This window comes from Haliotis rubra, unplaced genomic scaffold (assembly GCF_003918875.1).
Source record: "Haliotis rubra isolate DU_JTF1 unplaced genomic scaffold, ASM391887v1 Scf21, whole genome shotgun sequence".
NCBI lineage: Eukaryota > Metazoa > Mollusca > Gastropoda > Lepetellida > Haliotidae > Haliotis > Haliotis rubra.
In genome coordinates this window covers 546,242-560,343 of record NW_025766114.1, presented here as the reverse complement: position 1 = coordinate 560,343, position 14,102 = coordinate 546,242, and the positions used below count along the sequence as shown (strand labels likewise).

At 39.4% G+C, this 14,102-nt stretch overlaps 1 protein-coding gene across 1 annotated transcript; it reads right to left on the bottom strand.

Moving 5' to 3' along the window:
• Window positions 1-4,463: 4,463 nt before the first annotated feature.
• LOC124276534 lies at window positions 4,464-12,485 on the bottom strand. The gene has a single exon (XM_046712164.1). The coding sequence runs from the start codon at window positions 12,041-12,043 to the stop codon at window positions 9,083-9,085; it is 2,961 nt and encodes a 986-aa protein (XP_046568120.1). The 5' UTR covers window positions 12,044-12,485; the 3' UTR covers window positions 4,464-9,082.
• Between the last annotated feature and the right edge of the window lie 1,617 nt (window positions 12,486-14,102).

Sequence of the window (14,102 nt, the reverse complement as noted above, 5' to 3'; positions counted from 1 at the left end):
AGCGAGCACGAACAGACATTATCCTTACTACATGCCATTATGTATTCATAACCTGTTTTTATAATGGACAGTTAGATGGCAAGATAAATATGAGTAATTTATCTGTGTAATTATTTTGATGTAGAGCGGGCCATGTCTCTGAGTAGACCTTTTGTAATCCTTTCGTTGACAATACGACATTTAGCAGCTGTGTCCCAGCGTGCCTGCCTGCATAGATTCATTTAGTTTATGCATCACGCTCTAATTCGCGTGCTTCTATAGTCAGCGGCTTTAATGCTGTGCGCACGCTAGAGGATTTTATTTAAATATTGTAAACATAAAGCATTGAAAGAGTTGATTTTTAAAGTCGCTCAACCATGTTTTAATTTCAACAGTTTATGGAACGGGCGAGGGACTGTCGTGATCGTAGGCAACAAATATAAGCCTTGTACCCTGAACTTTATATGGGCCTCGCTCTATATACAATCACAGGTACAGTTGTGAATACCTGGCTAACGCTAGTCTCTGTATATATATAATGTTGATAGAAACAATGTATTCTACATTGAAAGTATCCCTCATGAGATGCGAGATATTAGAACCTGAACCCGGGGAAATCTAGACTTGCTTCATTAAGGGCTTTAGCATCGTAGCAGGGAAAATAATGTTGTTCAGGCACCGTGAGACAGATTACTGTGAATACAACTGGATACTAAACCAGTTGACTAAACTGTTGATCGAATGGTCACAATGAATGACTGTTCTTATTGACGTCCTGTTTTCGTGACGTGGGACATTGCGAATTATTAGTCACTGGTTTGCCAGGCCTCCAGAGGTGATTATTTTCAGCGCCGTGTTAAACAAACAAACAAACAAACATAACCAGTCACCCGAAGCCTCGTGTATCTTATCCTTGTTACCCAAAGAGGATTGGGCAGCCTTTTAACACCAGCCTGCCATCCCACAGTAGAGCAATAGGTGTACCCTGATCAAACAACAGTCATATGCGGTCAGGATGGAAATAACCCATTGCCCGACGCCCGAGTCCAGTGTTTTTTCTGTCGGGCAAACAAATTTGTATATCACACTGTACCGGTGTCCAGTTGACTTTCCAATGTTAATTATGTTCTTTATGTAAAAAATTAGCAATAAAACAGCTGGTATAGTGGAAAGATGATCAGGGCAAGTGACTTTACATGTGCCACTGTACCGGAGTACACTATCAATTTTAAAGTTATCTTCACCCCCGACGGTATACGCATAGCTGATCAAACGTAATCTAATATACTAGATATGATGCTAAGATACACTGCAACAACGCTGACCCTGGATATCTTGCGACCTGCATCCAATCCCTGTTACTCAAAGCGACTTAAATTCTGAACCTCATGTCCAAAGTGCAGTGTTCGTTCGATGCATGAATGAAGTCACTGACATCAGGGCTTTAGAAGAGTAAGCTTGAAATACGAGCTTCTCTGAGTCATGAACTTCAGGTTTTAGAGGTGAAACCTCAACACTTAACTCAAGGTTACCGGTCTCTTGATAAGAAGGGAGACAACTGCTGTGAGATGTTCATCATCAATCATGCAAGGCCTTTCCGCTCCGCCAGGCTGATCATGAATAGTTTCCCCGTGCTATTAAAAAACCCTCCTGTTGTGTGACATCGTTTCAATGACACCTACACACCGAACCCTGTGACCCCCTACGTCTGTTACTAAATCTGAAAGTCTAAGGGTGCAGCCTGTCTGGCAGCAAGCCTGTACCCGCTGTTGGTTTGGATGTATAGCGCTGTTCACAGACAGACGTTAAGCTGTTTTCTACAGGGTGCCTTATCTACGATGACAGCGTTATTAGCTCAATGTCATCTTGTCGTGTGAATAAAATGGCAGGGTTCTGTGATTCACATTGTTAATGTTAACTCTTTACTCGACGTTGTGGAGAAGTCAGAAGTCCCCACGATATAAATCTGAAATAGACACCTAGACGCTTGTAAGACTCTTCTGGAGATTAGCGTCGGGTGATATTCGTTGACACTGTTTGTGTGAGTTACTGTGTGTGAGTTTAGTTGTACGCCGCACTCAGCAATATCACAGCTATATGGCGGCGGTCTGTAAATAATCGACTCTGGACCAGACAATATAGTGATCAACATCATGAGTATCGATCTGCGCAATTGGGAACCGATGACATGTGTCAACCAAGTCAGCAAGCCTGACCACCCGATCCCGTTAGTCTCCTCTTACGACAAGCATGGGTTGCTGAAGATCTAACCCGGATCTTCACGGGTCGACACTGTTTGATACTGGGTGGACACTTTTGTAATCTACCCGTCAATATAAGAGTCCCGTTGAATTCACGTGTAACGTTCAAGCCTATCACGCGTGATGTTGAGGGAAAAGTACATCCAGCTAAGCCAGTTGTCAAACATACAATTATTTAGTCCAATTGTCAACATAGCGGCAAAGCGCTATTGGATTTCCGCAACAGCATTTAACTGTTTCATTTCGGCTGGCTGATAAGATCAGTGTATATCGGGTGTTTCGTCATAGTGAAGGGGTACGGTGACATGATGGTATAGGCTGGTGACAGGTGTGTCTCGGTCTACAGGTACACAGTGCAGTTTATACGCAGGATAGCTCTTGTAGCATGACCCAATATGTTATTTCCGAAATCCTCACAGGGCCACTGTTTGGTTGTAGCCATAACACCCCTACTGTATTTACCATCCGTACTATCCTAGCACACCTAGCATACTGTGTGTAGTAATCTAACTGTGCGTTACTCCCGTACCGTCCGTATCATACGTGTATGTATCTCCCACGTTGTATTTAGTGACAATACCACGGGTAAGATCCTCACTATAGGGGCCACGCCTACTATCAAAGCCATAGGTAGCGCCATACCATCGGTGTCGTACGTGGTGTCCCACGTGTTATCACACATACAATTCACAGTACCATACCATAGTTATTATCATATATGTCATACCGTCCTTAAGTTACCATACCCTCATTATTATTATTTATGTCATACCGTTGTTAAGTTACCATACCATCATTATTAGCAAATATGTCATACCATCGTTAAGTTACCATACCATCATTATTATCAAATATGTCATACCGTTGTTAAGTTACCATACCATCGTTATAATCAAACATGTCATGGTGTCCTTAAGTTACCATGTCATCATTATTATCATATATGTCATACCATCGTGAAGTTACCATACCATCATTATTAGCAAATATGTCATACCATCGTTGAGTTACCATACCATCATTATTATCAAATATGTCATACCGTCGTAAAGTTACCATACCATCATTATTAGCAAATATGTCATACCATCGTTAAGTTACCATACCATCGTTATTAACAAATATGTCATACTGTCCTTAAGTTACCATGTCATCATTATTATCATATATTTCATACCGTCGTTAAAGTACCATACACTCATTATTATCAAATATGTCATACCGTCGTAAAGTTACCATACCATCGTTATTATCAAATATGTCATACCATCATTAAGTTACCATGCCATAGTTATTATCAAATATATCATACCGTCGTTAAGTTACCATACCCTCATTATTATGAAATATGTCATACCGTCGTAAAGTTACCATACCATCATTATTAGCAAATATGTCATACCATCGTTAAGTTACCATACCATCATTATTATGAAATATGTCATACTGTCCTTAAGATACCATACCATCATTATTATCATATATGTCATACCGTCGTTACGTTACCATACCCTCATTATTATTATTTATGTCATACCATCATTAAGTTACCGTACTATCGGTATTATCAAATATGCCATACCTTCGTTAAGTTACCATGCCATCGTTATTATCCAATGTCATACTGTCCTTAAGTTACCATGCCATCATTATTATCATATATATCACACCGTCGTTAAGTTACCATACCCTCATTATTATAAAATATGTCATACCGTCGTTAAGTCACCATACCATCATTATTATCAAATATGAGATACCATCATTAAGTAACCATACCATCATTATTATCAAATATGTCATACCGTCATTAATTTACCATACTATCGTTATTATCATATATGTCATACCATTGTTAAGTTACCATATTACCCTCATTATTATCAAATATGTCATACCATCATTAAGTTACCAAACCATCGTCATTATCAAATATGAGATACCGTCCTTAAGTTACCACACCATCGTTGTCATGATAACGACAGTATGATTGGTTGGTTGGTTTAACGCCGCACTCAGCAATGTTCCAGCTATATGACAGCTGTGTGTAAATAATCGAGTGACAAGCATGGGTTACTGAAGACCAATCATAATAACCAACAAACAAACCAACCAATCATACAGTCGTGATCATAGATCGCATGATGTTAATCACTGGACCGTCTGGTCCAGACTCGATTACTGACACACCATGAACCAATATAAACATATCAAAACCATATGTCATTTCAAACAGGTTTATTTCTAACGTGTTTGCATAGGAATGTAAATAGCATATGAAAGTACTTTCAATTTGAAAATAGATGGGAAATACTCTTTCTGTAAATAAACTGTTGGCATGATGAGATTAGTTAAATAACAAGCAACAACACATCTATATGTACAATATGCCCAAACAACACCAGTTGTCCCTAGGTGTAATCTATACTATCTGTTGTAACGCATATCATATCAGGAATGACAAACGAGCAACATGACCTGTGCGTGATGGATTGTAGTCCTAACAAAGCCAACTGTTTTACATTCATTTCTGTTCTCGGACATACAAATGTTATTTCACCATAACAAAAAGAATGTTTCTTTAGCTAATATGAAAATAATATATACTGAAAAGCAGAATAAACAATACCATATTTACACTTTACACAATACTAGTGATTTTCACAATACCAAGTATTCGCGACCACTTGTGTCATGTCGGAATCAAAACAACATGTCTCCGTCACCACTTGACGGTTCCGGGACATGCTCATGATACAGTCGTAATCATATAATGGACTCGCTATACAGCGGAGATGTCTTCTTACTATAGAACCAGTTTTACCGCTTTTTCAAATTGAAAACAAACTGTTGCTAAAAGTGTTATGTCATGAACATTTCAAAGAAACGGACGAGGACAGGGTAAAGCGACAGGGGCGTGTATCGCAAAAGCATGGCATCAAGCTATGTATATGTAGTTGTCACTGACGGGATCCTAGCACTTGTTGATGGACAAGGGCTTTTCTACAGTGCCAAGAGCCCCGTCAGTGGCAATCAAATACCTTGATGTGAGTGTTTGTGTTACAAATTCCTGTGTGTAAAACATCATGTTACATGTATTTGATTGAAATATAGGAGTTGGTTCCACTCAGGAAACCAAATTCAAACTACAAAGACGTTTCATGAAAATATACTGTCGAGCAAAGGGAAGTATATCCTGAATGATTAAATATGACCACAAATACAACCATATTACATACGTTAGTAGGCTCTGACACAGAAAATATTCTGCCAATAATGCAACTATAATACCCGTATCAAATATACACAAAGAACTTAGTTGAGCACCCCTTGACATATCTCACGATGGTATGAGCCAAGATCGTATATTTGGAGCATATCTGGGACATGATTGGTCGTCGTGTGCAACAAAGGGATTCTCCTGTACAGAACCTGGCCCAGTTGGAAGCTGCTTTACACGAGGCATGGCGTAGATTGCCCCTTCAGAGGATCAGGAGGCTGACAGGGGGTATGAGGAGGAGAGTGCTGGCTGTCATACAGTCACGTGGTGGTTACACTTGCTATTGACATTGAATCGTGTGAGAGACGCAAAAATGACATTTTCAATGTTCACATTCGCCAATAAATTCAACATTAAACATTCCAGGACCACCCATGTACAAATATCGTTTTGTATGAAAATCATTTTTGTCTTTTAAAATGAGCAATTGTCATCATAAAATCAACATTGATTCCAATCATTCTGTCGTGTTTTATGAGTCAAGGGATCATGCGGGTCAGAAAAACTCATGTTTTTCCATCGTGGTGACCACGAGTAGTTTTATGTACGTGTTGAAAACCTATCATTGCAAAAATACAGGGGTTGCTTAATTAAGTTCTTTGTGTACACATTACCTCAGAAGAATCAGTTTTGTTTTGCTTCAGTCATGAAACATGGGTGGAAACTTTCCTTTGCTCTTCAGTGTACAATATGTTTATATCATGTTACTAACACATACAACAATATGAGCATCGTAGTTTGGCGAATATTATAAAATGTTTAAAATATAGTAAGTATATAAACAATCATGCTGTCCACACATATTCAGTTCTGTCAAACACGCTGTTCATCCTCAACAACGATATGAAAATACTGATCGACTCCCGCGTGCTGCCAGTCCATACATGCAATACTAAACATCAATTGATAATGCTTAAAGGACATTTGATTTGGCCAGTTCATAGCACCATATGCCTGCTTTCATGAATAGTTATGCATTTACATGAACACGCAGTATAAAAGTCGAAACCTGGTGGAGGCCACACCAAGACGAAGATGTCAATAGGGCAGTTGATTTTACCCCAGTCTGTAACTTAGGTGCATTGTATAGCATTGGGTGCTTTGTACCCATTGGATTTCACGAATATGCGTAGCCTATTTCATAAGGTAAAGAACATGCAATATATTTACATTACACAAGCAAATATGTGAATATTAAAATAATAATGGTAGATGTATAGACGCGAGTTTCAATTAACATGTCAGCGTATTTGAAGGTCTCATGTGTTGTGTCATTCGGTGCGTCAATTTTTCAGAAGGTAGAGTTGGAGATGACAGAAATGCTCATCTGACAATCACTGTGATCACACGTAATGTTATTCACGTGGCGTCTCTCAGTCTCCAGCATATAAGTAGATTATACAAGCTGAAGGACAGACATAATGTTTTCGAGACATGCACATGTTTTATCAAGCATGACTGGACAGAATGAGACAGTTGTGGAAGATATATTAAGGTCACACCTTGGCCAAAATACATGGACAAAGTCTGACAATTTTGAAACATATATTAAAAGTCTCAACTTGGCCAATATACATTGACAAAATCTGACAAGTGTGAAAAATATATTAGGACACACAAGGGCCAGAATACATTGACAGAATCGGACAATTCTGAAAAATTTATTAAAGGTCTCACCTTGGCCAAAATACATGGACAAAGTCTGACAATTGTGGAAAATATATTTAAGATCTTACCAGGTCCAGAATACATTGACAAAGTCTGACTGTTGTGAAAAATATATTAAAAGTCACCTTGGCCAAAATACATGGACAATGTCTGACAATTGTGAAAAAATATATTAAATAATAATTATTTAAAATAATTTCTGGTATCACGGCAGGGATACCAGAAATTGGCTCCACACATTGTGTCCATGCGGGGAATCGAACCCGGGTCTTCGGAGTGACGAGCGAACCCTCTAACCACTAGGTCACCCCCGTAAATTTGAACCAAGGCAACAAAGGACTATTTTTACACGAAGACTTACTTTAACGGCAGAACATATACATGTACCTTCTGCCTCACGGTGATTCATCAATATTCATTTATGATGTCACTTCCATGGTTATGATAAGTGTCATTACATGATACAACGTGATTATTTCCAAGGTTATACACCAGCTGGTTATGTAATATACAACAATTTCACACTGAACAGTCCACATACTGATGGACAAGTGTGATACTGAGTATAGTATATCAGTGAAGGCCATATCGGACATGACACTCAATATAGTACTTCAGCTAGACAACGTCTACTCGCAAATACCAAACTGCTCTTGACATATATAGCTTTGATGTGAATATTTATGGATCGCAGTTCATGCCAATATTTCATTACAAATGCGTTTACCTGAGTTAACGTTCGAGCTATTGTGTGCAGTATGAATGATTGCCAATATGGTTTTATTGATCTGAAGAGACACATGCGCTGTATGCTTTACATAGTAATATAGCATGTTATATATGCAGTGACAGATACTATGGTATCGTGGTATTACAGCTGTTATTCTCCTGTATAGTAAAATCGAGTCAAATGTTCTATTTTTTATGATCAATCCAGAATTCAAAGTTGACTATGAACGACTTCATAACTAACATCTTGCTGCCACAGGTGGTTTACTTAATAAAAATGCCACACATTTCCGTGTTAGAATAATTCCAGATTTGAAAGTTGTTTATGGTCAGTTTCATAATTCCACCTGCTCAGAGCTGTTTTTCATTCTATATTGCAATTTCAAGCACACGTGAATTCAATGCATTTCTAAGTGGTTTGCACGCGCTAATAGTAACTAAACCTATACATGCGAATTCAATACCACCACGTGAACCTATCAGCACATATTATATACAATCAGTGTAAAAATAATGTAAGAATAAAGACGAATTTGATAAGTAGGGAATGTGCGTGTTAACGCACTATAGGCAGTGCTCAGATATAATAAAAGCCTGTACTAGTAAGATCTATATCTTCGCAGATCATGTTACAAGATACAAAAAGACCTATCGTGTTACTTGAGTTCTTGGTCATGTCAATGCAGTTAAACCTACATACTACATAAGAGCATTTGTTATTTACGTCGACAATGTTTTACATGCCATTCCTGACGCACTGGTGGAATTATATAAGGAAACGGATCTGAAGTCATACATGTGTTCGCTAGAAATTATTTGGCTATGTTATGAACATACTATAGTAATAACGTAATATTTTTCACATTAAAAACATATAACACAGGGACGTAGTTTTAGATCTGAATCAGTCTTAATGAGTATAACAACAACCACTTTTTTTTCAGTGGTATTGGTGTACATTTCCTTATTTAAGTCATCAGTACATAACAGATCATTAAATACAGAACGTCATTGAGTGAGTTTATAGTCACAGCGACAGTATTGCAGCCATATCGTGACTAAACTTGTGCAATTCATGATAAATCCTGTCGACGAAGGAAGTAAAGCCGGGTCCTGAAAATCAGTGTTGACACTAGGTGTTTAGAAGATTCTTTTAAATGGAAGACTACACAACAAGTGCATTTGTCTGTCGTGGAGATCTGTATATCGAAGCATTACCATCTGCCAACATTGACAAGGAGCCTACATTCACCAGTGACCCTTCCATGCCAATACGACGGTTTAATTTGTCAAACCTGGCTATATCAATGATTAAATCTACCTTAGTTTCATCCATCTCCGAGTCATCAGATTCAATCTCAAGTCTAATGTCATTTGCCTCATTGGTCACATTGGTCTCAACGAGGGGGATGGTGTCTTTATTTTCAGCGTTGTTGTTATCTGCATTCACTATTTCGCTCTCATCACCTCTTCCTTCCTTTTCCTCTGGCTTGACTTCATCTGCAGATTCAAGTGGCACTCCAGCTTCCGTGATGGATGCTGGTATGATGTCAGATACAAACCACTTCTGAGTAAAAGCGGCAATGGTTCTTTCAAATTCGGTCACGAATTGAATACTTCCGGTGTCAACTGTAAAGGAAGCACCTCCTTTCATGAAGAAATTCCTGAAAACAAAAGGCACAAATCCTCCGGCCAAAGTTGCCAACATTTGGTTGGTTGTGGAGAATTGGTTTCCAAAAGCAAGCACAACAATTACCACAAAGAACAGAAACACCATGATCTTCATGAAGTTGTAGAAAGCATTAACAGTGTTCTGCCATAACTTTCCAGGGCATCCACAATAGTTCATGTTTATGGTCTCAAAGAAGAACTTTTCTGGTGTAAAAGGCTGATCCATGCTGCTTAGGAACACCAACAGACCTTCAGTCTTCCATCTTAGGCTTCCATCTTTCACTTCGATTCCTATCCCTGAAGTATTGTCAGCAGCATTATATGAACTCTGGACACGGAAGACACTGTTTTCCTGGACGTCAGCTTCCTGTCTGGCTGTTTTCTTCATTTCATCTTGTTTCCTGCCGAGCAACTGGCCTCTGATGATCTTGTGGTAGGCCAGATACTTTGCATGAACTCCACCGAAGGCGTTTTTAGCATACATCCCTATTAGGAAGATGACGGTGACATACTGGAGGGTAGCTCCAGCATTGACAATGATGCCCATTAGAGTGTACACTCCAACTTCCACAAAGAAAGACAGGCACTCCATCAACAGGAATGTAAGGGACCAGAAGGATGTGAGACACATGATAATGATACAAAGTTGAATACAGACTTCTTTCTTGGACATATTTTCCTTTCCCTGGAACTCCTCTTCATCACCAATGTCCTTCAGGTTGAGATTATTTTTAACATTAGCCATGTTCTCTGACATCTTGTTGAAGCGATCCAAGACTTTGTTAGGACACATGAAGAGAAAGAGATGAATGATGAGCCTGATGCTGAGATTAAGAGCTGGAAAAGTGTAGAAGGCCAGGATGGGGATCATTATAGGCAGGAGAATGATCCAATAAAGGGGCACTAGGAAAAAACCAACCAATCCAAATCTCTTAAAAGGGAGGAGAGCAAGAGCAACTGCCCATCCATAAGCAGATAAACGAGATCTTTCCCGCATGTCCCGCAGACATTTTCTCAGAATAAACTTGAATCGATTTTTCATTGTTTTTCCAAGGAGTCCATACGCAAAAGAATCAATGGAAACTATGATGTAAATAGCAACAAACAGCCCATGGAGTGGGGTTAGGTACAGTGTGAAACTGCCATGGAAGTGCATACCCGTTTGAAAACGGTCCGCTGCTGCGTTTTTCTCCTCCACTATAACAGCTTCGTATGTGAAATACATAACAAGGCGAATAATCCAGGGGACGGCCAGGAGGCCAATGAGGATCATTTTGGCAAATATTCTCAAACATCTGAACCAGGTTAACACCTTGCAGCCCACGTCAATGACACCACAAATTCCAGTATCACAACAAGGTTTGAGGGATGGTAGGTTCCTCATCTTGCAGCGGAATATATTCTCATATATCATTTTCGTAACAGACACAGGGACGTAGGTTTCTGATAACAGTTTCCTTGCCTTCACTAAGAGTTGAATACGATGGAGCTTTAGGTCGTATATTTTGTCAACCTGTAGACTGTTGAGTGAAAGCTTCATGTATTCAAGCCCCTCGAGTTCCTCCAGCCTGATCGGTGGGTTTTCACTGGTGTACGAGCCTGGGTACATCGTCTTCACAATTTTAATTTTCTTTTTCTTCTTATCTTGAGGAATATTGTAAACATATTCTGTGGCTGTGAACTTTTTCCTGTAGAAGGTGTCTGGGACAAACAGCGGACTGTACAGAACGACCAAGACCTTGATCAGGATGATGCATATCAGAAGGACGTTAATCCATACATCGCGGTGAACATCTTCACATATTTCCTGACCGTCTGGATCTATATGGCAACAGTGGTACACAAAATTAGCCGTGTCGTCGATTGGGACTATTCTCATGTTGCATATTCGCTCCCCTTTGCTTAGACTTTCACTCTTCTCACCTGGGCCAGGTAACTTGAAGTCATTAAATACCATGTACCTCGTCATGTTCTCTCGTTCCACTGATGTCAGTTGATTCATACATCCAGATGGCTTCTCATCAAGCTCAACGTTCATCAACACAACTCCTATTCCGAGCAACGACAATGACAACATCTCAAAGTTGTCGTCCAACATCAACAAGCTTTGTCCTTGTCTTGAAGTAGATCGTATCCATAGGTTCGGTCGAAATAGATCACCTCCTTTAGCAAGTAAAATGTCAGCAGGATATCTTTTGAATCTCACGTTATACTTTATCATTCTGATTCCACTTTTCAAAGCCTCGCTCAGCTCATCGCGAGTTTTAGAATTCGTGAGGAAAAACTCACATGTTCCAGCATCAGCTGTCGTCGCTGTAGTCACAGTCGTGGAGTTTAAGGCTGTAGTCACAGTGGTCACATTGGTTGTGGTGTTCGACGATGCTGTTGTTGCCGCAATAACACTTCTAAACATCAACAAGGCACAAACAACATGTATGCAACGGCAGACCGCCATGTTGGTTTCCCGCTTGCACGACACGAATGTTTGTACTGCCACAAAAGCCGGTGGTCTATTTCATACGAGAAGCGATTGGGAGGCACACACTCACTATAAGCCTGTAATGAAGTGTTACTGCAAAGCTGTGTTAAAGAGCGTCTCCATCGCTAAGTCACCTGTGACGATCGACCTCAGGTAAACCCATGGATACACTTCTTCTTGCCTTACAATTCAAGCAGTCGTTCATACACCAGCACAGCGTTGAACAGAACGTAACTTTTATCTCAGTTCGGAGCCTTCACGTCAGCATCGATTGAGGTATACCTGGCCAGCGGTCGCGCTTCGCCGCAGAAGCAGATAGAGTACATTCGCACAATATAGGCAGCCCGAGGTGGTTGTGATCAAACAGGTGTTGTACGTTTCAGCCACAGGTTGTAATCTCTGGTCAATAGCCTCGTGAAACCGTTGACGGCTTGAACTATCTCGCCTAGATGCAGGAGATATAGTTGGGTTTTATAAGTCCTGGTTTCAGATCAATGTCAAGTTGACATGATTGTGTTTGCATTGAGTCAGTGGGTTGGATGACATTCTTCCGTATCATGTATATTATGTTTTTCTTAGCATATCTTCCTCCGAGTCAACAATAAAATATGTCCAAATCGTTTTAGATTGATCGGACTAAATCAAGATGAAAAAAACTCAATTGGATAAACATAATTGTCGAAATGATCTATTTGAACATGGATTTAAAGAAACTTGGGATTCAAAACTGCGCGTTACTTATGTGGTTGCCTGGACAACTGACACCAGTGTTTTGGGTATCCTTTAGGACCTGTCTCCTCAGGCGTGGTCTCTTTGGAAACACAAACTAAGATTTTTCACATGAATACGTGCAAAGGCGCATATATTTTATGAAAGGACAAGGCTTGATTGTTTACAAACAACAATGACATGTGTTGCTGAATGCGGCTTTACCCCGTGGCTGCCACATAGAAATAACCCGTGTTTTGTCGCTATGCCGAGTATATTTGAGCGAGACGTTGTGAAAACGTCATACATTCGTCTAAAATGTACGTGAAATAGAAACGCTCCAAAATGTAAAAGTTCAGTCATTTCGTTCACGGACTATGTAAATATTGTATATCATTACCTTGATTATGCATAAGAAATAGCTCGGCAAAAGTGTAGTATATGCGATTTTTACAAAAGGTCCCCGGCTGCTATTTTTTGTGCATTCTGCGTCGGGTCATTTGTGCGCTTCGTTAGATTGCACGTTTTCAGTAATAAACAAAACGAAAACATCATACGAAAGCTCGTTTGATTCACAATTGCTATTCGAAAATGAAATATCTAGTGGAAGTTAAGCCAGCGAAATAGTCGATTACAAATTCGTTAAAATTTGTGTGACGCCATTTTGCCCGTAAACTGGTTAAACTGTGACGTTGTCCTTTGAATGTCATGTCGGAAAATGCAAAAACCTGTTTGTGACATATAAATAAAATCTTATACGTGCAATCTGTAGTTTATTGTAGTTTATGTTCTCATATGCATGTTGACGGGAAACATTAACTGTAAGATCAGCATTGACGTGTTTTCAAGAAAGAGGAAAGCGAATCAACAACTCAAAATAAAAGCTAAAGACTTTGCTAAAAAACATTTTCGGAGTATTAAATCTATATTATTAGCGGTCATTATTCACTTTAATGTTAAAAAAGCTATTTAAAACAATGTGAAAACAATCATGCACCCATGAATAGTATTTCCTTTACTTCCCTGGCAACAAGGGCCTTTATTACGGCTCTTGTCAAGTAGTTCGCTCATAATACCCGCAATGGCGGACACATCGAAAGAGTTAGTTTCGTATCTATATGTAGACTGAATGACGTGTTTAGATTTTCATTTAAAATCATTGTGGTAAATAGTAATTTCAGAACAAAAAATACTTGGAGCAGAAATACTTGGAAAGAGCTGTTGTGTTGTCGAGAGGTTTGCATGTTTAAAAATGTCGCCTACAATGTTCAGTGGTGTGTCTGATTTCGGATTTACTTAATTTGGTCCATACATTCACTCATTCACA

Excerpts from the sequence above, each read along its gene's own strand:
- LOC124276534 (XM_046712164.1), bottom strand. The coding sequence starts at position 12,043 with ATGGCGGTCTGCCGTTGCATACATGTTGTTTGTGCCTTGTTGATGTTT.